Source organism: Mycteria americana, chromosome 7 (assembly GCF_035582795.1).
Source record: "Mycteria americana isolate JAX WOST 10 ecotype Jacksonville Zoo and Gardens chromosome 7, USCA_MyAme_1.0, whole genome shotgun sequence".
Classification (NCBI taxonomy): domain Eukaryota; kingdom Metazoa; phylum Chordata; class Aves; order Ciconiiformes; family Ciconiidae; genus Mycteria; species Mycteria americana.
In genome coordinates, this window is record NC_134371.1 from 6,295,179 (window position 1) to 6,321,453 (window position 26,275).

Below are 26,275 nucleotides of genomic sequence, written 5' to 3' on the forward strand. Positions count from 1 at the left end.
TACAATGATGTTGCCTGTGAGCAACTTTAACTCAAAAGAACCTCTGTAATGCAAAGTAAGTTTTAAAAAATGCACTGACCTCTGACTTTAGAAAACCACTACACATTTAAGCAACCACAAAATACAAAGCACAACAGTAAACTATATTGAAAATAAGTATTTATTCAAGTAGTAACAGTATGAGACACCACATATTTTCAAATTACACTGTGCATAATGGAAATATTCAAAAGTTTTGTTCTCTTTATATTTTTTGGTCAAAGCAAATATCTAAAGTAAAGTAAAAAAATACCTGCTATTCTATACCAATACCATTAAACTACCTTCACAGTGGACACACATTTCACTACTCATGTTTTAGAAAGTTTGACTTTTGGTAAATATCATGGTAATAACAAAAAATGCTGACAATCTGCAACCATAACTGGTATTTGAAAATAGGTTTGGGGGTTGGGGTTTTTTTTTACATATACAGTTTATTCTTATTCTTTCCATTCATGACCTCTCCTTACAAATGCAAGGGTACAAAACACAGAAAATACATGAAAATTTCCTCCAAGTCTAATCCCTACTGGCATTTTTGTACATGACTGAAGGCTCCGAAATAAATCTTCTCTCTTTCCCTTTGACTAGCTAAGGTATAGGCCAACCCTGCCCAGACCTTGGAGTTTTGTGGTTTTGTTAAATAAAAAATAAAATAAAGGTGAGTTGGAACTATGCTCCGTGGAAATACAACCCACGCCACGCGGTGCAACTTGCCCGCGAACCGGCACGAAGCGACCCAGACCGGGGGCTGCCGGGGCCGCCGGCGCGCTGAGGGAGCCCCGGGGCTGCTCCGCAGGCAGCGGCAGGGCCCCTTGGCGGCCGCGGCCGCCGCTCCCCGCCGCAGGCCGGGCCCGGCGGGCTGACCCGCCCCCTCAGCCCCCCACACCGGGCCGCGGCCTCACCCAGCCCAACCCCGCCCCGCCGTCGCCACAACCGGCGGCCGCGCTCCGGCCCAGCGCCGCCGCCACCGCCCCCCCCCCCCCCCCCCCGCCCCGCGGCCCCGCAGGCGCCAGCCGCCGCCGGGGAGGGAGAAGAGGTGGGCGGGAGGGGAGGCACCCGCTACCCGCGCGGGGCCGGCCGGCCCGCCGCCGGGGCGCTGTCAGGGCACGGGTCCCCGCCTACGCGCCCCGCCCCGCCGCGGCCTGGCCGGGGCCTGCCGCTGCCGCTCCCCCTCCTCCGCGCGTCCCGCCGGGAGACTCGCCTCGGACAAGCCGCTCACTCTGCTTCCGCCATCTTCTCACCTCCCTCAGGGGGAGGCGCCGCGCAGGCGCGCTGGGCGCCGCTGGCGCCGGGCACGTGACGGCCCCCGCCGCCATGTTGTCGTTGGAGCGTGGCGTCGTCCGTGAGGTGCGGCGGCGAGGTCCGGGCTGTCGGCGGCTGGGCCTGGGTGGCCCCGCGGAGTCTCCCCGGTGGCTGTCGGGTCGCGGTCAGGTAGCAACTGGCTTCACATTAATGCAGGAAGGTTGTGGCGTGGAGCAGCAGCCTGCTGGGATAGGGGATCTGGCTTCCCTTGAGGCCCACAGTAGTGTGTGGTGCTGCGTGTTTAGGTGAGCATGGCAGCAGGGACAGTTATTTTAATTTTCCTGTGGCAGTAGTGCAGTTGAGGTATATGTTGCCAGGGCCTATGGCAAATAAGTTTTACTTATTTTGTGCTTTAGCTACAGTAGGAAAATGAAGGCAGTGATATATGCTGTTTTGAGAATGCCCTTGGGAGGTTAAGATCAGGAAAATACCTGCCTGTAGTGCTTTTCCACGTTAGCTGCTCAAGGACCTCATTAACTCTAACCAGGGCACTGGTGGTGAACGTTTAACTTCTCTGAGGGATATGAAACAAAGGGTCTTTTAGCCCCATTAGCTTAGCTTTCAGTTCCTTCCTATGAAATGCTGCCTCTGAGCCTTTCCCTGCTCTGGGGAAGACCACCTTTCTCTCTGAATTGACCATAATTTATCTAAGTTGAATGAATTCCTGTCTGTAGGTGGTAGCAGCTACTGCATATTGCCTGGCATAGATGAGCAAAGCCCAACCTCCATAAAGACAACTAGCCACTATACCACATAGGCCTAATTCAAATCTTACATGGGACATCTTGACAAACTCAGCACCTCACCCTCTCTTCTTCACAAAATGTCTTCCTGTAATGAAGAAATACCTTCTTTATCTTTGAATTACATAACACAGCCTGCAGGTATACTAGTCTTTTCAAATCTGCTTGTATTCCCAATGATACAGAAAGAAAGTGGCTACATTGGACAGAAGTGCTGGATCACGACACTTTAAATAGTTGACCGAGAACCAGGTGTGTGAGTGAAAATGAAATGTTGATAACAGAACAATAGGAAAAAATAGTAAAATGTAGGTCAGCAATACCTCTTTCTGCAGTTAGGTTGCTGTTTCCTCACGTAATGCAGTTTGACCAACTGATAATTGGACATGAGGGGGGGGAATGCCAGATGTCTAGCAGCTAGTTGGGATAGAGAAGTACTTTGCAAAGAAAAGAGTCTTGACAAGTGTCTTACAAAACTCGAATACCTTCATTTGATGAGCATTATAGATGAGCTTAAAGTGTTGAAGAGTGAAGCAGTCACACTGACCACAGATGGACTGCCTGTGATAAGTAATGACAATGTACCAGGTCTAATGAGGATGCCTGATTTCTATAAAAGATCATAATCAAAAGATGATTAAGTAGGAGAAAATAGGAATTTTCATAGGTTAAAAAAGAAGGAGGTGTAGGGAAAATGAAGACTTATGCTGGAATACTCTTGGAGATCTGGTAGGAAATAGAAAACATGTTGGAAATCCTGGTGCAAGATACGGGTGAGTTCAGATACAGCAAGGTACTTCCTGTTGTACGAAAAGGGTATGAGACTGTGTGGAAGCTGGGTGGAGCAAATTACTTTCTTTTGAGGGGGAAAAGAAAAACCCAACTGCTGCAGGAAGGTCAGGTAGCATGAAAAAAGTTCTGTACTTTGTAACCATGCCTAAGGTAAACAGCAAATAAGGCCTTAAGTTATTTTATCACTGATACGAGAAAGAGCAAGGTGTGTTGACTGGAAGTGCTGATCTGACGTAGCAGCCTGTAACTGAGCATGAAGAAGCTGAACTCCACGCTGTTCTAACACAGACATCCAGATGCAATGCTGATTGGAGCGTGGAGAGGGACAGTAGGAATAAGGAATTGTTTTTAATTCTTTACAGAAGAAAACAAAGGTTCCCTATTTCTTAGGATTGCCAGAAATATCTGTCTCTTCAGGAAGCGTTGGGCAATATAAATATGTGTTCTCAGAAAAGCTATTGATGTATTAAATAGGCAAAGTGGAAAGGAAATATTACTTGCAGTGATAAGGTGGCTTATGGTTAACAGTTTTAATGAAATACCTTTTATTAACCATTCCCCTTTGCTCCCCTTTAGTTAAAAAGCATCCTTCCTGTTTCTTTCTTAAAAAATATCTTAGCCATTTGGTCTATGGTAATTAAAGCTTCACCTGAACTGAACATACTGTCTTGTGGGCAGCGCACATTGCATGGATGCTTTAGGATTCTTACAGAAAATGTATTAGTCAACAGTTGTTGTAAGAAACACATTGCCATTGCTTCTGAGCAGCTCCTGTTGCCCATCAGCTCCGCGCTGGCTGCTGAAGGGCAGCATGCTACTTTTGCACTGGTTTTGTGTTAAAATCCTGAATTTTCTGTGGCTCCTCTCTGGTTGGCGTGACAAAATCACTGGAGGAGTCATGGCACGAAACCGATTGCAAAGGTGCAAAGCTAGCCGTGTCCAAGACTCTCTTCCCTGATGCGGGGATGGTAGCGATGGGTTTGGTTCTACGCAACAGCTCAGCCGGAGAGCCTGGTCCGCTGCTTACAGGCACAGCAGCTGCTCTCCACCAAGTACCACTGCAGGCGCTTGTGGCTCTTTACAGGAGGACAGTCCTATTTGCGCCTAACTAAAACGACGAGTTTTCCTCCTTCGCCCCTGCCGTAAGCGCAGCTCTGCCTATGGTGAAGCCCTACAGAACGGGCCGCTGCCAAAACAAGCCAGGCACCTAGAACTGAAGAGAGGCAGGTTCGGCGGACCCGGCCCAGCCACCCCGGCTTCGCGGTAGGCGAGGCACCGCCGGGCTGCCCGCTGCCGGCCGGTCCTGACTGCGGGACGGCGGCGGCGCTCCCCGCCTTCCTCCCGCCGCGCCGGCGCCAGGGCCGCGCTGCCGCCCAGCAGTCCCAGCATGCCTCGCGGTGGGCCGTACCAAGTGGCGGGGAGGCCGCGGTGCGCGCCCCCGCTCGGGGCGCGGGGAAGGGGGAAGCGGGGCCGTTAGGGTGGCTTCTGACCCGCCTGACCTGGAGCGACCCGCACCGGCGGCTTCGCTACGGGGATCTCGGCTGCCTCTGCGCCACCGCCACCTCCCCCCTTCCGCTTCGGCGTGGAGCATTCCGCTCCCCAGGTGTGCGCTGGAGTCCTGCGAGGAGAGCCCACGTAGCGCGCGGGGGGGAGGGGGGACACCCGAGGCGTGGCGCCCGCCTCGCCCGGGAGGCAGAGCTGCTGGCCGGCCGCTCCCGGAGCGGCTCCTCCTTCTTGCTGGGGGAGGGTCCGTGCTTCCCTCCTGCGCCGTCCCGCACGGCTCCGCGCTCTCCCTCTGCCCCTTCCCGCTGCTCCCCCCACCCGCCGTGGTCCCGCCCGCCCCGGGCTGGCGCCGTGAGGAGGGGGCGGGGCCGCGGCGCGCTCGAGGGTCGGCGGCGCGGCGCGCTTGAGGCGGCGGGGTGCGGCGGGGGTCGCGCAGCCGCCGCCGCCTCCCGCTCCGCCAGCCCAGCCCTCCCCTCCTCTCGCCCCCCCCCGCCGCCCCGGGCGGTGCCGCCCGCCGCAGGGGGGGATGCCGACGCAGCGGGACAGCAGCGGCAACAGCACCATGTCGGCTCCGGGCGGCGGAGGGGGTGGCCTCGGTGGGGACAGCACCCACCAGGTCCGGGTAAAAGCCTACTACAAGGGGTGAGTGAGGGCGCGGAGCCCCGGGGGCGGCAGGCACGGGAGGTGGGGCCCGGAGAGGCGGAGGCCGGCGTGAGGGGAGGCTTTCGCCAGCGCCCGCCGTAGCCCGGGGCGGAGCGGCGCGGCCGGGCCCGGCGGGGGGCGGCGGGGCCGGCGCCGCGCTGCCCTGCCCGGTGCCTCGGGAACGGCGGCAGCCCGGGCTCGGGTCTGAAGGAGACTCTTCTCCGGGGGCTGGGCGGAGCGGCGGCACTGGTGTGTTCGGGGTGCTCGCAGGGGCTCCCCTCCGGTGCCGGCATGCGGTGGTTTGGGAACAGCCCGGCTCTCCGCCGGTGACCGAGGTCAAGCACGGCTGCCTGCCTCGTCAGGGCTCGCTGCCCGCGGGTTTCTGTCAGCGGTGGTTCTTACAGCGCGGTACTTTTAACACCAGGTTTTCGGTGCGTTTACTGTAACGTTACGATCTCACGTCCTGGATACCCACACGCTTGTAGGGGAAAAGAAAAAGAGGGAAGGAAAAAAACCCCCCACAACGAGACAGCCACGTTAACGTGGCTTTCCAGTGCTGCTCCGAACCGGGGTGAGGCTCCAGGACTTGTGTTCGGAAGAGCCTCTCCCCGGCTGTCGAGGTCAGCGGGGAGCCGGTGGGCTGGGGCGGGGAGCGGGGCCGAGCTGGGCCCGCAGGGGCTGAGCAGGGCCGGGCCTCCGTCCTGCTGCGGGGACATGGCCGGCAAACGGGGATGTACCTGAGGGGCCTCCCCTGCCCTGCTGCCCACGCACCCCGAGGCCCTGGTTGTTTACCTGCTGTCAGTCATAAGCGTGTATTCCTCCATAACGCTCTACTAGGTGATATGTGCCAAAATTCATACTTAAAAAAATATGTTCAGGGTCCAGCTTTGGGCCGGGTCTCTGCGTGTTAAGTGATATCCAGGTCTAAAGGAGGAGGGCGTTTGGATGAAAACCTACTTCATCAGTTTTTGGGCTGTTTCCTAGGGAGTGAGTGACTTCTGAGGGAGTCTGTGAATGGTAACTAAGACACATTCTACTGTCAATTAGGTTTCTGCTGTAAAAAAAAAAAAATATGCTAGAGGTCTGCACAATGACAATGTGAATGTTGCTGGTCTAATTCAATGGCTCTCCAACAATAACATATAAGGCAGAAGAAGTGTTCTGCTTTGGGTTCGCAAACCCCTAACAGTTACAGGACCTAACCTTAAAAGTTTGAGCGCAAGGGTTGACAGTGGTTCCTTGGGCCATCAAGCTTAAGAGGAGGTGATCTAAGCAAAAAAAAAAAAAAAAAAAAAGTAGGTTGCGTTTTTGGATTAAGATTGAACAAATAATACTCTCGACTGCTTCCTTCCAGTTACCCGGATTAAGTACCAGAAAAGATTTATTACATTTACAGTATTTACTCTCTGGCATCTCTAGCTTTATAATTTTAAGGAGGGGTATAGAAAACATGCTGAGCATTTGGTATTTGCTGCCGTGTTTGATTTCTGGCCTGTGTCTGCTTTGGGGCTTTTCTTGACAAAAGTCTATAGAAGTACCGTAGAGACTGGCACAATCTGTGGCTTTAAAGGACATGTGAAACACTGTCAAAGTAATAGTATGTGAAATTCTAGGCTCTTTGTTTTACGTTCCCTTTAATCCACCATTTCTTAAAAACATGGAGATGCCCCTGGCTATCAGCTTGCAGAAATGTTCATTTGGTCAGGCAGTGAACTAAACTGGGAGCTGTTCCGGGTTAAAATCATTTATTTTTCTTCTGATGGGTCAGTTTTAATCTTGATTGTTTCCACATGCAATCACATGAATTCTTCCTTTAGCACAGGGAGGCTATGGTGCAAGAACAGAGAGAAAGCGGCTCAGGGTTGTGGGAGTGAGGAAGAAAACTGCTACATTGCGTAGGAATGCTGGCTCGTGACACTTTAAATACTAGGTAATAATTTCACAGACACTGGAATGTTTCTTTTGAGTCTCATCTATTGACTTTTTATCTGTTAATGCAATTATCAGTTTACTTTTTAATAATGACACTGAGTCACATAGGGTGTTGGTTAACCATTGTGAATACCAACAAACTAACAAGCTGAATGCCTTAGTCATGATTTGTTTTGAGATCTAAAGAAATTATTCTCTCCACTTTCTTACAACAGAAGGTCTCATGCCCACTTCTCAGACTAGCACTGTCAAGAAGCGGGTATCAAAGCAAAACACTTTACCTGCACACACTGAAACGATTTGGAGACTGAGGCTCTAAACGCTGATATCAGAGGCAGCATTTTCCCCTTTTGTCAAATAAACTGTCTCAAGGCTAGAGCTGGATAGAGGATTTAATGGGAAATAGTGTTAATCAGCAAATGTTAATCTCTCTTAATTTCATTTTAATAGAAGCATTTAAATGGGTTGTAGGAGTTATTGTGAAAGTCTTGCTAGGAAGGTCTTTTCAACTTCCAGAAGGATTTTTCTGGTTACAGAAAAAAAACCCCAGCAACTCAGAAGCACAGATTTGTTCTTGAAATGGTTGGGAATCCGATAGTCAGGATACTCGCCTGGGGCTCGAGACGCCGCGCTTGCCGACTTGGAGTAAAGAGCCAAACCTGAATCCCCAAAACATGGCTTGGTCTGGCCAAGAGCCTAATTGCTTTTCTCAGCCAAGACAAAGACTTTCATGAAGAACTCTTTGAAGGGTCTTTGTTTCATTCAACTGTGCAGTGGTAATTCTTTATCTTAAATTCATGAAATATGTAAAACCAGGAAGGAAAATTTTCCTAAAATGAACAGAGATCATGAGAATAAGAGGATGGGAGTTCCCAGAGACTGGGGAATTAGGACATTAGGTTGAGTTTATCCAGGTATTTCTTTCTCTCAGGTAAGCCGCGCTTATCTTTCTTATAGGGCTGGCTGTTTAAAATGCTGAAAATAGTCTTATCTATTTTAAAGAGTTACCGTAATCTGTGCAGTGTATGTAATAGAGGTTCCTGAGCGAGTGCTTAGGAATTTACTCCATTACACCAAATGTTTACATACATTTTTGTTGATACAATAACAAAGTGTAGCAGCTTCAAACCTGTGGCACCGGACAGCATCTGTAACTGCAACCATTTTGGCTTTCTAATACTATTCAAAGTTTACCTTTTGTCTTATTTATTGTAGATGCTTTTTGTCAGTTCAGTACAAGAAGCTATTATATCATTAGTACATATGGGGAGGATCGCATTGTAACAGTAGAGAACAGGTGGGAATAATACACTGCTTGTGCACTAGGAATCCTGTAGAATTAATTTTGTTGACTTAAAAAACCCCAAAAAAACCCCCAAAAAACCAAACAAAAACCCCACAAACTTGAAGTACCATTTTCTGTCATGATTAGAACTGCTAGCTTGCTTTCTTTCAGTGCCTGGCATAGATTTTGCACTGTTTTAACTGTGTAGGCTGTAATGTACGTTAGACTTTTAATATAGTTAAAGGCATAGGTTACCAATGCTTTGCCCACCTTCAGTTTGATTTCGTTCAAATGAAGAATATTCCTGACAGTCCTCTCATGATACATGTTAAACTTGCTTCTTTCCTTAATTTTAATGCATTTACGTGAGTGGGAAAAGTGTGAGGAAAAAAAGTTAAATTTTAATTGTAAAATCAGAATGTACCTCCATAAATATTTCCAGGAAACTAATTTCTTAAGAATTTTTGAGTTCTCGCATCCTTTCTTTATATTATTCTTCGTCTTGAGCACTTTCTGATCAATTCTTCAGTTCAATGTCTTTTGTTGTCTGTTGAGGATCAAGTTCCACATAGGAGAGTGTTCAGCTTAAGAAAGCTTTGGTTTAAGCATATGAACACATTTTCACCCCTTCTTGCTGGTTCAACGTTGATTTGATTTTCTGGTGATATATTTTTTTCCAGAAAAACAGACTGGGGGAGCAGGTGATTTGAGACCTCAGACTTCCACTGGGGAGAGATGCTTTAAATTGTTCTGAATGGCAGTGCCTGCACCTTACGGTAGTGAAACGATACTGAAGCAGCAGAATTCTCCAGGAGTCCTGTATGGGTTCATTTCAGTGAGCTATAATTAGACATTATCAAAAGCCTTAATGACTGACCCAGGTGTATGACAGATATGTGGATATGTAGATAATAAGTGATTATGTATCTCTATATTTCCACATACATAATATGGGATAGCTATATTAAGCTGCAGGTGGAAAAATCTAAGGCAGTAGTCTTTGTTCTTACAGTGGGTTGGTCTCTCACAGAAGTTGAAGCTTAGAAGTGAAAAATGAGATACAGGTATTTAATTGCCATCAACTGTTGGCAATGGGGGTTTTTTTGTTTTGTTTATTTGGCTGGTTGTGGGTGAGTTTTTTTTGTTAAAGGACGTTATGACTGTTGGATGATCTGTAAAAGAAAAGGCATGAGAAAAGCTGTTTGATTTCAGAGGAAAGGTGGGGAAGGTAGCGATGAGGTTCATGGTCTTTTAGAGATATTTAAAATCTCTTCTCTAGTGTTCATGTTTAGATCTACCATTTGCATTTCCTCGGTCATCCTGTGGTTTATCTTTTTCTGATTATTACATTTGCAGGGTATTGATTTAGGCAGGCCTTTTATTAGTATGAATAAAATGATCCTTTATTAATATTTATGGAGGATATAAATGACAACGTTTGAACTGAAAGTAATTCCGGACAAGTACTCTTGTTTATTTCTGTGTTTCCTACTCACAGGTCTCTGATTAAGACCTATTACTATAGTACTAAAACAAATTTGAAAAACTGTGGTGCTTCCATAGTAAGAGTTAATTGACACATCCAAATGTGATGGTGCAAAGGGCATGCTTGAATCAAATTTTCTTCTAATTCCCTGTGTGTGTCAGGAGGAGACAAATAAGGATATTATGCCTTAGAATAGCTTTATAACAAACACACTTATTAAAAGCAGTGCATAATCTTATCTTCATCAGAAGGGCTATTTTCAAGAAATTTTTTCCCACGTCTTAGTGAAAGAAAGCATTTCGTATTTTTTTTCGTGCAAGGCAGCAGACTATGGTCCACATTAACGTTCCTTTGTTCTTTAACTTAGCCTACAATTTTTTGTTTAAAATGCCAGATTTCTTCTCAGTAGAGTTTAACTTCATGTCTTAGCTTGAGTGAATACAGCTTTTTCCTAATGAAGACATCATCGCTGCAATGCTAGGTGCAAGAAGTGTGGAAAACACCATATAATGCAAAGGTGTGATAACAGAACCACTCTGGAAGTGAGACCTGTCTCAGTGGAAAATGTCAGTGTCATCAGTATAGTTAAAATGGCAAAATAAAGCTTGTAGGAAGACCTGAAATCTTTCAGTTTCTGTGTTCTGTAAAGCTGGCTTCACATCTCTAGGAAAAGTGTGCTAAATGTTGCTTGTAGAACCTTATTCATACTTACATCTTTTTTTTTTTTTTTTAAATATATTGCTATTAGCTAGGGTTCTCTGAAAGACCGATTAGTGTTTGTTATAACAGAAAGGGTAAGATCTTCCAAATATATTTAATAACTGTCTGATACATGCCCTGTTGGAGGTATTAGAGTAGTAATGTAGAGAACTTGCTTAAATTCTGAAATAATTAAACTCTCCTTTTATTTGAAAGGCAACTATTTTGCTACTTGAAGGTAGCAACAAGTAGGAAGAGGGTTTTTTTTCAGTTGGTACTAGCTTTTACTTTATAGATACGGAGGGAGTCCTGGGCTGTTCAGTACATCTTAACATGGCGACTTTTTCTGTTCACTGTAGTCCAGGTAAATCTATTTTAAGTGGACTTGAATTATCAGGTTTGAAAAACTGCTGAACAGCTTGTACTAATCTTTTTTTAATCTTCAGTTTTTGCTAGAGCATCAGTGATTACTGGCTCTTGGGATTGTGGTCTGTCACCTAACTCTTCTTGCTTGTCTGACCATAGTAGTCGTGTAGTCACTGCTGCCTTTAACATACCCTCTCCCATTACTGACTAGTTCAATCGCAAAATAAACTGCAATAGTTGAAATACTTAACTCCGACTTCTCATTGCCCTTCAGAACTTAACTTTTTGTTTAAGAAAATTTTCCAAGGTGAATATATCTGCACTAAAATGTGAATGAGTGAATGAATGAATAAATGAAGGGATGGTAAACTTTAGCACAAAATCAGTGAAGTTGCTAAGTAAGCAGTGCCTTATTTCCTTCCCTGAAAAACAGGAAATACAGGTTAAGGCTTTGCCTCCTAATACAGCCTCCTGGGTTTCTCTTTGGTTGATGCCTGTGTGTTTAACAGTAATGCACTGTGAAATCCACATCGGTTTGTAGAGACAAATGGCGGCATTGGGTTCGCAGTTTGTGCATTTTGAGAGAGGATGCAAAGGGAGAACGTTGTATCGGAGAGAACAGAGTTTGCCTTGTGGGATGGGCGCAATTGAGTGTTTCAAATGAAGCCCCATTTGCCCCAAAGTACTGTACTGTGTCTAAATACTGGGGTCCAGATATTGTTTTGTCTTGCATTTTGTCTTGTGTGGAAAGAAGAGGAGCAGCTCCTCAACCAAATAATGTAGTAGCTTTTTGACTGCTTTATTCAGATTATTGAAGAGGTGTCATTTTTTCACTATCCTAACCATTTACTGGAGTCTTTCCCCTAACTAAACTAATCATGCTCATAAATCCAGAAATAGGCTAGCTGTTCTTCTGGAGTGCTTAGAAATTGCTAGTTTATTTTATTCATGCTGCTGAACTTAAAGGAGCCTCAGGCAAGCATGTTTATTGCATATATTCTCTGCGACTCCTGAAAGTGGTTCAGGTTCAGTGACCACAGTATGTTATGTTAAGTCACCTTCTTGATACCACTCTGCCCATGCTCAAGATGATTTAAAGATGTTTAACTTGCCGCATAGGTACGCTTCAGTCTGGTAGGTATGTTGATGTGAATTTTGACCAGATATAAACTTTGTCTGTTGCTTCAATTATTTTTTTCCCCCCACCAAATAGCACTGGTGGCTGGCACCAACTGAAACAAATCCCAACTAGCCGAGGTTTTTATGGGAAGATTAGTCTCATAGCTCAAACATTGGGCAAATACGACATGTTTGAAGAGTAGTGTTGTAAACAACCTTCTCGTATTTTTTTCCTCCACCTTCCTCTGAACTGTATCTCTGGAATCCTGTTTAAATGACTGCAACTGTGAGTCACCTGTTCCCCTTTAAGGCCCAGCAAATACCAGAACAATGGGTCAGCGTTTTATGTTAACATATTTAAAACACCATGTTAACTAACTCTTAATCTTAACAGAAACACCCTTTCTGCATAACAGTAAAGTAGTGAATTTTAATTCTAAGTATATGTCTCTCTGTCAGCCTTCCCTGTCATTGTGGTGAAGCATCACGGGTCTCTTTTTTAAAGGCACTTTCAATATTTGGTACATCCCTCCTAATCTGGTGGAAAACCTGTTTAATATTTTTCACTAATTTTTCATAACATCTACACAATCAAAATTTTGTTGGAGAAGGTGTATTCATTCTTACAACATTTTGATATCTAATAAATAACTGTTAAAGAGCAGGCAAACCCAGCAATACATTAATAATGTTCTTCAAAATTTTTGCAGCATTTAATTCTTTGGTTTCCACTGGTATAATACATCTCATTTCTGTGTGTGGTGAGTATCTGCTGCAACTCGTGTCATAGTTATTTGGGCATTTAAATCTTAATTTTTCTTAAGCAGATACCTGGAGGATTAAATGTCAAGTAGTTGGTAATAAAAATCACTTGGAGCCTGACTTTGCTATAGGAAGGGAACGTAGGTGCTAATGGTTTACTAACATTACTTTAAGATTTTTTAGGGGGCCGCAACAGGGGTGGGTTTTATATTAGTGATATATGGAAGGCATTAGAGCTGATGATCAAATGCTACATTGCAGTATAATTTCTCAAATTTATTTTTCTCTTGCTCAGGGACATCATGATAACATATTTTGAACCTTCCATCTCATTTGAGGGACTGTGCAATGAAGTTCGAGACATGTGCTCCTTTGACAATGAACAGCTTTTCACCATGAAATGGATTGATGAAGAAGGTAAATCGATGCTTGGTCTTTTGACAAATATTTGATCAATATTTTCCTCACCTGTCTAGCTCTCCCCTCCCTTTCATCTTTTCCTTTCCCTCTGCCTTCATAGGATAAGCTTATAAAACACACTTCATAAGTATGTCTTTAGAAATAGTAAATCCCACTCAAAAAATAATGGTTATCCAATGCCTTTGTAAGTATATCTTAATGGAAAGGTCGTTGTTTCAAATGACCTAGTGTGGAGAGCTCTACTTTTTTTACTGAATAAATAAATTAAAACTCGGTGATTATCAAAATATTAATTCAGTTAGCATTTATTAGGAAGAGAATGGAAAGTATTCCCTTATACTGCTGAAGAAGCACGTGGTTCCCCTTAAGTCTTAAACCTTTGCTAGTTAAACTAACCTTCAGTGATACAAATTACAGTATTTGTCTACAATATTGATACTATTTAATATATAGTTGAGTTGTACATGTAACCAAAACGGTTATATTTTGAGTGTTTGTATCAGCTGTTACTTTAGCAACCTATTAAAACATAACTATTAGTAAAACTTTTTTTTCCTAACTATTGAAAGAGAAATTACTTGTCCAAGTAGCTTTTCATCAAGGTGTAGTAGTAACAACTTCGACTGAGAACTCATCATCTCTAGCGCTTACATTATCCATGTTCAAGGTTACCTTGGATGAAAAAAAATTCAGAGCCTGTTCTCCCTTTTCCTTAACAGACATAGTCCAGTTGAGCTGTATGTATACATTAGTAATTTTTTGAAAAGGTTATTTGTAGTTCTGATTTTCTTTGTGGAATTGGTATATTCTACACATAGGTTTTGAGCTACTAAAGAGATGTCTGAATTATGAAATAGCTGTTGAGCTATTTTAGCATGCTAAGTACTTGATGCAATACATAAAAGGCCATAATGTGCAGTGATTTGTTGGCAGTGATTAGTATTTGTATGCAGTGATTAGCATAAATGGTGCTTATAGAACTGTTTCCTCCCCTTCTCACAGCTTTCCCAGTCAAAATTGGGCGAGTGCAAGTTTATTCAGAGCTTAAAGCTAAACATGGACCAAAGCTGATTTTTGGAAGTGCTATATGGGCAGGTGTGTTGAAGATTATGCGGTCTTGGGAATCTGGGCAGGGTTTCTCTTTTTTTTTTTTTTTCTTTCTCCTTTCTTCCTCTCATCATTCCCAAGTTATTTACACCAGGCAGATGCAGTAAAGTAAAATGAGCGATGTTTATGCCCGAACTTCTGTGGAGAGTTGAAGGTGTACATGATTAGTAAGCTTGCTGTTTTGTTTTATCTTGAGGAGGATAATAGACTTCTCCCTGAAGAGGGAGAGTTAGTCATAGTAATAAGTGCATATCTTTTTAATGAAACATTTGTAGAAAGTTTTGTGTAGATTCAGTGGTTTACTTGAAGGAACAGTTCTGTCTCAATTTCTGGTCTTTAGAGACAGGTTTTAAAAAAGAGGAATGCTGCTGTTAGGCTAAATTTTTTTTATGTTTTCACATAGGATTCGGTTTTCACAAGCAATCCGTGTTTGCTTTAATCATTGACTTCCAGTTTAATGTCAGTGGAGAAAAAGTTAATCTGGCAGAGGAGTGTGTTTTTAAAAAAAAAAAAAAAATCCCCATCTTTATTATGAGTAATTCTTGCATCTACAATGCGTGGCTTCTTGCCAGGCCCTTGCCTCATCTCTTCCTCTCTCTCCACCACTCTTTAGTGTTTTCAGTTGGTATTCTTTCTAGAAACTCATAATTTGCTTTCTTGGAAAATTCCTGTATTGCATCCTCTTCATGAAAACTGTAGTTCGCTCTTTAATAGTAGCGTGAGGAAATGCGTGTACAGTGGACTGGTACTTGTTGTACTACTAGCTATGCTTCTTGTAGACAAGATATGGTATCTAGGCCATCTCTTCTCTGCTTCCTGACTAAATTGCTTGATCAGATGTGTGACTAAACTGGATTTACCTAGTCACTAAGGTTTTTATTTGTCATATACTAAATGTCTTTTCAGCCTTTGCAAGATGCAGAGCATCGTGTACAACTACTTCTATTTCATAGAGGTAATGGTACACAAAGGCAGACCTAATATAGTTGAGTGGAATCACTTTGAAAAGTGCTCAGATGCAACTGGAAAATAGAATGAACTTGATTTTATTTTAGACAAATTTCTATTTTACCTGTATGCGGTCAGTTTGTCTTACCTCTGTCTTCTGAAATGTCCTGTAGGATGGACACTAGCCTTATGTTTGTGTTCAGTCTCTTGTTTCTTGCTATATAACTCAATAGTAAATATTTTCCTATGACGCTTATCCCAGCTGTCTTTGGCTGCAAAATTCATACTACTCCAAACTTGTTGAAAGAGTATGTCTATAAACCTTCTGTTCCTAGTTTGAAGCACGGTGTATATTCTCGAGAGCCTCCTTTTCTTCTGCCAAAAAGAAACACAAAACTGTTTGCACAGGTGTCAGAAACAAATGAAGAAAAACTGGTTTGTTGATTCTCATAGTGAGTGTGAATAAATATAATTGTTCCTTCTCCTCCCCCCGTGCTCTGCACTGTGTGAGTTTATGCAGTGGGTAGGCAGTTTGATGTCCAGATATGCTGATTGTAGGGGGGAGGTGGTATGGTGAAAAATGACTACAACTGGCTTCAAAGACTCGTTTTGAAGATTATGGCATGCGGAAAAGAATGAAGACAGAATGCTGCAAATGGACAGTTTACATTTATTACTAATATTTTGGCAATAGAAAAGAATGGATACGTTAGAAACAAAACAAATTAACTGGAAAAACTTTTGTAGGGTGAGTTTTAAATAGCCTCCTGTGTGCTAGGTGTATGGTTCTACTGAAAAGCCTTAGCAATGCCTGTATTAATTTTGGTATCTTGTAGTACAAAACAAAAAGAGAATAGTTAATGGACTGTTGCTAGTTAGCTTTCAAACCATGGCATTGACCGAAGACTCAGAGCAGTAAAACTTTCAGATTGGATCCAGTTCAGCTGAGATGGAAATTGTTCTGCCTTCCCCCAATTCAGTTACCCACAACCAGTTTACCGCAGAAGGGTGTGGAAAGGAGTATTTCTGTGAAAAATTTGAAATGTTATATGACAGTAGGCGGCTAGCTGTGTGGGATTTTGGCTAGAAAGAAGCTTGTTCTGCTCGCATGCTAGAGTACGATCAGGCAGAGATAAATCCCATGTTCTCATACTTCTGTTCTGTTCTCATACAATCTCCATCTTCTGTAGGTGGCGGAGAAAAAAAAAGTTGAACTAATAACCAGAAGTATTTTCTTTCTTTGGGGCAGTCATGATTCAGATTCAACATTGCTTTAAAAATGTTTCAGTTGTAGTAATATTTTGAACAAGGTTTCTTCTTTTAGGGGGATAATTTTTTTATAATGTTACCAATCTGCATCAGACACCGAAGAAAACGTTTTGTTGCATGGCTGTTCTTTTCAGTCTTTATAGCAGTTTCCAAACACTGATAGACACAGGTGATCAGTGAGAATATCAGATGAAATCTTTAGATGAATCTTGAGAAACAGGTAAAGTACAGGCTGTGTGTCCGAAGGAGTATGAACCACGGCTAGAATTTAAGGTCCTTCTTGCTCCTGATCCTAAATATAGCAGATCTCTAGCTTGATCTCCTTTGTTCCTCACCCACCCCTGTCCCTAGGTTTTAAACCTACCTATATGGCAAAATTGCCCTGATGTAGTTAAGTGCTGTTTAATGATTCTGAAATACCTTTGTGGATACTTGTTATTTTTTTAGAAACGTAAAGTAGATATCTACAAAGAGACCTTAGTCAGTCCTCAACTGTTACTTCTGAAACACAGATTTGTTAAAGCAATGCAATGCAGTCTTGTCAGAGAAACTTTAAAATACATGCCAAATGCTTGTATGATAATCTGCTCCATCTCAAATGGTCAGCAAAAGCTGCAATTGTTTTATAAAAAAGAAAAAAAAACCTAAAACCAACTCACACTTTTTTCCTGCCTTGGTGCCCTTTCTTTAAGGGATTTTACTTCAAATAGTCCTGTGAGTGTGAAAGTAGTTGAAAATCAGAAAAATGGGGTGTTTTCACTTAGGTTACATGATTTGTCCAATGCCTTGATTGAAGTTTGAGGAAAGACTAGCGGTCTAACTGCTGGTTAAAGTCTTGGCAATGTTGAAGCAGCTGTAAAAATAGAATTTACTCCGTTCTAATTAAAAATCTATGAAATAAAGTGGAATCTTAGAAGAATTTTAGGTGCAGGAAGATAACCTGCACCTCCTGTGCTGAAATGATGTGTAACCATGCTTGTAGCAGACCAAACCAGTAATGTTTTGTGATTATGATCTGCTTGCCCCTTGGGAATATCTTGTATTTTTATTTTCCCTGAAAGCATTCAATATGACTGTATTTTCAGGTGTAGTCTCTGAACAGGGTTAAAAATAAATACTACCACACTTGAAAATATTGTTCTGTTTTGCTACAATAATTATCTTAGAACCGACTGTGAGGGAACTGTTGAATGGTACAGAACTAATTGGATTGAGTTTTGTATTGTTCTCTTTTCTTTCTACAGGGGATCCATGTACAGTTTCTTCTCAGCTGGAGTTAGAAGAGGCCTTTCGGTTGTATGAACTAAACAAGGATTCAGAGCTTCTAATTCATGGTATGGTGAAATTTACTATTTTTCATGTTCGTACCTGTGAATAAGTGGAATTTTTACCTTGCATTATCTGTGTCTTTTGCACAGCTTCCTCAATTAAAGCCTGTTGTGGCATTCTGTCAAGAGGATGCTGCAGACCATGCACCGCGCTTTTTAGCTGTCAGCACTTTGTCAAAGTTCTTTATTAAATTAAGGGAGGAAAAATACTTTGCAGTTAGTTTATTAAAGAAAGACAGCCCCTGTCTCTCTCGTTCATTCAACCCAAGTGCCTTTGTATGCTTGTTGGCAATGAGTGGTAGAAGATACATAGTACAGTGTCCTACACTTTGTTATTGAGAAGTGCTTTAGAGTAGCATCTATATTAGGAAAAAAAGTTGATGAGCTCCATTTGTGATGCCAGATTAGTCAAAAGTTTGACTTTTCTGAAATTAAGTACTTTAGACCAGTTTTGAACCTAATAATATCATGCCCGTTTGATGTGTAATTGTTCAATCTTTATTTTTCAGGGTCCTATGCCTATTTTGGTAGCTTCTGCAGTATATTTCTCTTACTGTTTGTAACTTTTTACAAGTAGAAGATAGATTTCGGTTTAACAGAGATTACAGCAGAAAAGCAGGGGATCATTGTAAAGAGTGTTAGTGGGTGTGTTACACTACAGTGTCTTAACATGGTCCTTCTCTAAAAGGATGCAAAAAAAAATCTAGTTCACCGTGAGCTCATTTGGAAGGAAGAGACAGCTTTTCAGCTTCCCACAAAGACTTTTAAAAAGTGGAAGAAGGATGTAATCTGATTCTATATGTATTTCACTGTTTCTGTATATATTACTTCAGTATGCTTTTTGATCTGCCCTTTCTCTGTTTATTTTCGTGTTTGATAAGGTTCTGACTAAACCAGCACCAGGGCTATTGCTCCCCCGTTATACTTCTCTCTGACAGTTACTGAAGCTAAATAAGATGAAAAAATGGCTAATGTAGACAAGATCATACGTAGCTGTTAGGACACTGTAATATAATACATTTATATACTTATTAAATATTAAGTATTAAATATATTAATACATCTATATACTTATCTATTTGATACTTAATATTTAATATATAATAAAATATATTTTATATACTTATTTAATATCAAGTACTGACTGTGATGATTGGTCACGTGAGAAACCAGAATAATTTTTTTCTAGTTACTTTCTTTAGGAAATAACTTGGTTTATTCTGCCTTTTTGCTCATTTCACCGTTATGTCCAGCAAAAGGGTTTTGTGGCAGCTTTTCAGCTCACCTGCTCTTGCTCAAGGTTTTGTTAAAATGCAGTCTGTGCTGTCTTCCTAAATGGTTGAATGCCATTCAGAAGTGTTGTATTTAACCCAAAGATTTATTTTCTGTCTGAAATAAAAATTAATCAGAAGTTAATGTTTTTATTGCAGTATTTCCTTGTGTACCAGAACGGCCTGGCATGCCTTGTCCAGGAGAAGATAGTAAGTAGTCATTTTAGTTAAGAAGTACAGAAAATCAGGAATTCAGATTTCCTGTTTTGGAAGATTTTGGTATTCAATGGTTTGGCATCCTACACTTATGAATATTAATAATGCAGATCTCTACAAATTAAGTATTTAAAAGGAATAGAAAGTCTTGCTAAACTTAAATGTTGTTTATCACTTCTGAATCATTGTTAATAAGCATTTCACATTCCTGTTCCCTATCCATGTCACTGTGCTTTCCTTGCTTCTGCCTCTTCTATCGTGACAATTTTTTATCCTATTCCTCTCTTTTTGATAGGTGCCAGATTGCTGGCTGACTAATGTGAACAAAGGCTGGTAACCATTTAGAGATCTGTGGTTAATTAATTTTAAATTGATGTTGAGGTACTATCAGGAATATTCTCTGAAAACCTCTAAGTTATGTTAGTTGATGTACTAGACGTTGAAGAGGTTATTTTCTCTCTGTCTTAAAGTTTTATAAAAGAGCATGTGTATGTTATGGACACACACGTCTGTCAGCTCGATATCTAAGTCTCTGACAAATGTAAATTTGCTTAAAAGTGAACTTTGACAGTATGGATAAAGCTACTTTTCTGAAAAAATGAGGTTGCAGACTGAATCAGAAATAGATTTGCATCTCAGTGTAGTTTTGTATATTCTCATTTTCAGTTTTGGTTCCTGACATGCCTCTAGTAATAAAAAATAAAAACTAAAAAAAAAAAAAAACCCCAAACAGTGGCAGCTGTGGATCTACAACACTGGAGGATTTGTGCAAGCAATCTTATAAATCAGGGCATGCTCCTGAAATTCACCTTCTTTCCTCCTTCCCTTTCCCCACAGCTCCTCCCCAAGTTTAGGTAAGGCAGGTGCATACTTTGCACACAAGCATTTGTATTGTTTGAGCAGTTTTCCTTCTCTTGACTCACTGTTCCTTTTAACTTTGGAAAAGCGGAATTAACTTTCAGTTGATCAGAATATTCTACTTCAAATTTTCTCCAAAACTTAAAAAATGAAAAGATACTTGGAACATTACTCTGTGTTTCTGTAAGGTGCAGGAGTGAAACTTTACTCTGCAGATAACTCTACACAGAAACATCCGTGAGAAGATATTGTAGTGCTGTGTTTATATTTTTATGGATATAATCGTATGTTTTTCCTCTTAGAGTCCATTTATCGCCGAGGCGCCCGCCGGTGGCGAAAGCTCTATTGTGCAAATGGTCACACTTTCCAAGCCAAACGATTTAACAGGGTGAGACTCTTGTTGGGTACTTAAAACCATGGTACAGGGATGTCTTGTTTTCGTAATTACAGTGTCACTGCCTTGAAAAATTATAAGGTGGTTTTATTCTCATTTGTGTTGTTTGTCTATAGTATGTAGACTTTTGGTAACCCTGTCATTTCAGGAAATGTAATCATTATTAAATTATCAGGAATTTAACTAGAAAAAAATAAATCAGTTGCAATTCACTTTACGTGTACTCTGAAACCATGATATCAATTATATAAATGTTCCCGTGTTCCCTTAAAATCTTCCCGGAGGGCAAACTTGAACACTGGCATTAGATGACTATGAGCTGAAAGTACATTTTCTGTTCTTTAAGTTCTGGGAGTAAAAAGGTCTGAACTTACTTATGATGCACAGACTTTTCTTTCATGACTTTTAAAGGAAAAACTGAGATGTTTCTCCAAACAGCCTGCTTATGATGGCATGTAATCAACTGAAAATAACAAGCATTTGTAATATTTTCAAGAAGCAATGGTCAAATATAATTAGCTAAGGACCAAGAAGGTTATCTGTTGTCTTTAGAAAAAGCAACAGCAAAAACCAAACCCAAAATGTTTGAATAAGTCAAGTTCCTTGACAGCTTCAATAATCTTTCCTTCTTTTCTAAGCTTAGTGTATTGTGTGCTTAATGGTTGAGATTGTCTCCACTAAACTTCATCTTGAGCATCCTTCATATCTTAACTGCCTTTTTTTTGTTTGACCTCTTCCTGGTCAAAGGCTGTGAAGGCACCATAGTTTAATCACTTTCCACTCTTGCTTTCATAGACACCCTGTTCTCATGGTTCTTTTGAGTTGTTTTGTGAATGTCCTTCAGTGAGTGGTGATCTTCCCGTTTCCTGTTCTGTGGTGGTTTAACGTGTTGAAGCTTTTGCTCTCCTGCCTTCCTCTGTACAAATGTAAGGACTGATCTACACAGAGAGAGAAGGAGACGCGTAGCAAATTAGCTTGGGCACAGCAGCCTGCCGATTCAGCTGCAATGCTTTTGACCTGGAGCTGGCTCATGTCTCTCTGGGTCTGTGTGCAGCAGAAGAGGCTGGCTGTGCCTGCACCTTTCTGTGTAGATGCGTGCTTTCTCTTCGGCAGTTGCTGCTTACCGTTCAGTTCTAATTTTATATCCTCTGTATCGTATCTGCCTGTTTGTTCTTAAACTTTTTAGATAGAGACTCTTGGTCTGGTGGCAAGTTCAGTAGGGGTCTCTCTGATCTCCTATCCTGTGCTCTTTATTAATGACAATGTGGCTGAATAGTTTTTGTTTAGTTTTGCTCTTTAATCAGTTTTGTTGATTTCTCATTCTAGAGAGCTCACTGTGCCATCTGCACTGACCGAATATGGGGCCTGGGTCGCCAGGGATATAAATGCATCAATTGCAAACTCCTTGTTCACAAGAAGTGTCACAAACTTGTCAGTATTGAATGTGGCCGTCATACACTACAACCAGTAAGTAAAACTTACCTGAAAAGTTGTCTTTAAAAAACAATGAACCAATCAAACAAAAAAGCCCATTTTATACTAATGGTTTTCAGACTATAGTCTGCAAATAGTCACAGTAGATGAAACATCGTTCTTTATGGTTACTGTGACGCTTTGCAAGAAAGTTTGGGAATCACTTAGCAGAATGTCACTTTAGTGGCGAGACGGGCATCTAACTTTCACATCTGATATTTTTTCCTGTGTCAAATGTAAACATGTAAGTGATATTTATCTCATCCTTCACTATATTGTTACATAGCGCACACACACACAAACTATTTTGCATCTTTCAAGTGAGCTACAGGTAAAATAAATTCTCTAAACATCTGTTAGATTATTAGACTGTTTCCCATTTCACAGAAGAGGAAGATGAAGTGCAGAGGTTTTGACTTTTCGCCCAAGAAATTCAATCATTTTTATTAAGTCTCCAGAAAAATTTAGATGATTACTGCTCCTGGTTTAATATTAAAAGCAGACAGCTACAGGTCTACATTTTGTTAATTCATTTGGCTAATATATGTACTGCTGAAGTACTTGAGCTTTTCTGGCTTGTTTCTCATCTGCTATACTTCTTTTCTCTGTTGTACTAAGTTGTCACTTCAACAGCTTCTGGAAACATGTTGTAACGTTTGGAAAATAGGTAAAATAAGGACTGCAGTAGTTTCTTTTATTGTGTATGGATTAGAGCAGTAACTATGTTGACTGATCAAGTTAAAAAGTAGCTAGAGTATATTCCTCAGGGATCATTTATTTCATTTATTGTCTCTAAAATAATGTGTCTTGCACTTGGACAGTCTATTACAAACATCCTGTGCATATTTGCAGGAACCAATAATGCCTATGGATCCATCATCAGTGCATCCAGATAATGTAGAATCGGGTAAGATCAACAATTTTTTTTCTTTAAATTACTATAAGTGGCTGAAACGTGAACTTTGGGTTTAAAATGGAACAGAATAAATTATTTTTAAAACCCTTCTTTACTTTTGTTCACAGAACAAGAAAATTAAGACAGCTTCTTAATGCTAAGGGGGATATAAATAGAAAAGTTCTACAGTTTTCCATATCTTATCGGTTTAAGAAACTTGGCTTAAAAAGGAAGAATTTCGTCTGTCAATTACATTTTCCCATCAGTAAGCTGTGTACTTTAAATGCCCTGATCAAACAAACAACAACAACAAAAAAACTTAACAGAATTAGCAAGGTTTCTACTGGATCATTAGCCAAACAAGTTCATTCTTGTAGCAATCAGAGTGATGATCCTAACGTTTGAATTTAAGTATAGACAATGATCAGGTTAAATACCAAACAAACCACTGTTCTGCACAAGATTCTTTGTGTGTGGAGTCAAGATTAATCTGAAGAGATTTCCAAATACAATTACTGGGTTTTATATTAGCCATAACGGATTATTAATGCAGTATTGCAAAAGAATGATTCTGGTGGGTTAAACAAACAAACAAACACCAAACCCAACAGTTTTGAATACTTACACAATTTAAATGCATCTATTGTATCTCTCTGATTGAGCTCTTGTGCGTGGAAGTTTTAAGACAAAAGAAAATACTGTTGTGTTGCATCAGTCTAATAATTTTTCTTGTACCTCTAGTGATTCCGTACAATCCTTCAAGTCATGAGAGCTTGGACCATGTTGGTGAAGAAAAAGAGGTAAAGTATTGTAACCATGCTAACTGTATTCAGAGATCTTAAAGCCTTTGTCACTCTCGATGTCAAGATTTTCGTAATTTAACTTGTCACAAACTGAAAACTAGTACATAAAGCATATTTGGGTTGCTCACTCAGGTGTATGCATGTATGGCTTGCAAGCTGTTTTATTTGGAACCTTGAGTTGAGATGTGCTTTGATTTAGAGAGCATAGATGTGCTTTGACATAGAAAGTATTCCAAACTCCTCCAGCTTCATTTGTTTCTTATCTGCCAAGTCTCCTCTGTCTCCTTCCTCTGCCCTGACATTCCTTTCCAGGACAGTGCAGTTTTAAGAAAAACAAGTGTTAATTGAATCAGTTGTTTATATTAATTTTGCTGTTCTGTTTGAAATGCTAACTTTTGCAGTTGTTAAAATTGGCAAGCCTGCTTACTAATTTCAAATTAACTTTATCAAAAGGCAATGAGCACTAGAGAAAGTGGCAAAGCTTCCTCCAGTCTGGGTCTTCAGGATTTTGATTTGCTCCGAGTTATAGGAAGAGGCAGTTATGCTAAAGTACTGCTTGTTCGATTGAAGAAAACTGAACGCATTTATGCAATGAAAGTGGTGAAGAAAGAGCTCGTCAATGATGATGAGGTAGGCAAGGTTTTTATCAATAAATCAGGCAACACTTTGGAAGGGCTTCAGTACCTACCCCAAAGTGGGAGCCAGGCTTCTGGGCCTGCAATACTAATTGAAAATTACACATGCAGTTTCTCATACATACTATACTTTAGAAGGTTCACAAGACAGATAACCAATTTTGAGGTCTTCATTGACAGACACGAGGCTCACAGCTGCCCTCCTGTGCCAGTGGTTTCTGTTGTGAACCGCGTTGCCTCTGTTGTCAGTGTCTCCTTTTGTGATCAGTACTGCTGCAGCAGTGCTCCTGCAGAATTCAAGTTAATAAGCCTGGCTCGCTTCATTATTTTGGAGCAGTATTCCATATATGTCCTATTATGTTGGCTTGCTGGGCTGAAAAAGAAATGGATGGAGTCTGGTTTTCATATGTTCAAGTTTGGGTTTTTTGTCACAAAGGAGAACTCACAATGTTCTTTTACTTGCTCTTTAAATTGGACCTCCATCTTAACAATTTGTTTGTAGCTCATACAGTGATTAGTGGAAACTAATCAGAAATAGCAGTATTAAACTGCTACACACCTCTTGTTGCTGAAGATTTCCCTTGTGTTTCTTTAGGCTACTCTGAAAAGACTCAAGTGACTGTGGTTTGCTATCCAAGAGCTTTTGCATTTATTTCTCTGTCTGCCATTGATTTCTGCTGCATTTCTGGATCCTACTTTACATTTGTCTGCACCAGTTTATCTTTTATAGATGAGTGTATTTTCATTCCCAAGTGTAGTTACACAATGATGCTAAAAGTGCGGGACACTCAAGGCAGGAAGAAAAAAAGAGTATGCTAAATTGTCTTACTTCACATTGGAGAACTATATAATATGTGATTTCTTGCAAGTAAAATGAGGACAGCAAAACACTTGAATATCTTTCTGCTAACTGTCATTAATACTTGAGCTAAGAAGTGCAACAATCCTTTTCTGAATGTCGCTTTTCTTAAATAAATAGGATATTGATTGGGTTCAGACAGAGAAACACGTCTTTGAACAGGCTTCAAATCATCCCTTTCTTGTTGGACTACACTCTTGCTTCCAGACAGAAAGCAGGTAAAGGTCATAAGATAATAAGAAGATAGTCTTATGCAAGAAGTATTTCATACTGTTAGGCACCTCAAAGGCCTATTTAAAACATTAAGTGTTACGTAGGTGGCGAAAGTCAATGTACTGTAAGTCATTGTAGCATTTCATGAGCAAAAGGCTATGTTCATCATTTTAAGCTTTTCAGATTGGGAAGATGCAAAAGAATGTAAAGTACTGGTAGGTATGATGGGAAGGATTCTAGACAGGAAGAGAGGTGCAGCTGGCATAAAAGAGGCTTAAGAATATGAGGTAGAAGACAGAACCTAGAATGGAAGGGAAAAAAGGTTTAGGGAGAGAGAAATCAGACGTACAAAAAATGAGGAAATTTATCTCAAACTTGCATGGACTCTCTGAAGATGAGTGTCTGAGCAAAACTCGGAATATAGTACCTGAATTTTAAAAAGGAAAACAGAGTAATAGAGATTTAAATGATTATTTTCCTGTGTGTTTATATATAGGAGAAGAGATTGCAGAAGAGATTGCAGTACATGAATAAATTCCTGTTCTATACAGTAATAATTTTCAGTATATATAAAACATTGTATATTTAAACAACATCCTTGCTGTTTGAAAAGGTGACAAGCTAGTGGAGGGAAGTGAGAAGAAAGAGTGTTTGTAATATACTAATAGTACTAAATTACAAGCAAAGGAGATTCAAGGGATCGATCAGGAAGGAAAATGAGAAATTTTTTTTCTGGTTTGTGCACAGAAACTGATGTTACTCTATATAGTCACGTATGTAATAATGACAAGCAGTAGCTGCAGTGGATCAGGAATGTGGGAAGGATTACTTACTTTCCTTTAGCAATAAAGGAATTATCTAGAGAAACTTCGTTTACTTGATTTTTAACTTTGGGAATTTATTCAAAGGG

At 41.1% G+C, this 26,275-nt stretch overlaps 1 protein-coding gene across 3 annotated transcripts in view; it reads left to right on the top strand.

Moving 5' to 3' along the window:
- Positions 1 to 4,371: 4,371 nt before the first annotated feature.
- Positions 4,372 to 26,275, top strand: part of PRKCI (protein kinase C iota) — a 30,738-nt gene continuing 8,834 nt past the window's right edge. The window contains exons 1-10 of one of the 3 annotated variants that reach the window (XM_075506866.1): positions 4,372 to 4,485; positions 12,972 to 13,093; positions 17,665 to 17,754; positions 19,179 to 19,229; positions 20,396 to 20,481; positions 21,814 to 21,954; positions 22,813 to 22,867; positions 23,597 to 23,655; positions 24,112 to 24,288; positions 25,273 to 25,370. In XM_075506866.1, the coding sequence (XP_075362981.1) occupies positions 12,979 to 13,093; positions 17,665 to 17,754; positions 19,179 to 19,229; positions 20,396 to 20,481; positions 21,814 to 21,954; positions 22,813 to 22,867; positions 23,597 to 23,655; positions 24,112 to 24,288; positions 25,273 to 25,370 (872 nt within the window). In that variant the 5' untranslated portion in view covers positions 4,372 to 4,485; positions 12,972 to 12,978. Of the gene's footprint in view, positions 4,486 to 4,560; positions 5,028 to 6,913; positions 6,958 to 12,971; positions 13,094 to 17,664; positions 17,755 to 19,178; positions 19,230 to 20,395; positions 20,482 to 21,813; positions 21,955 to 22,812; positions 22,868 to 23,596; positions 23,656 to 24,111; positions 24,289 to 25,272; positions 25,371 to 26,275 lie in introns of those variants that run through there. The other 2 variants (XM_075506863.1, XM_075506864.1) reach the window with 2 other exon arrangements.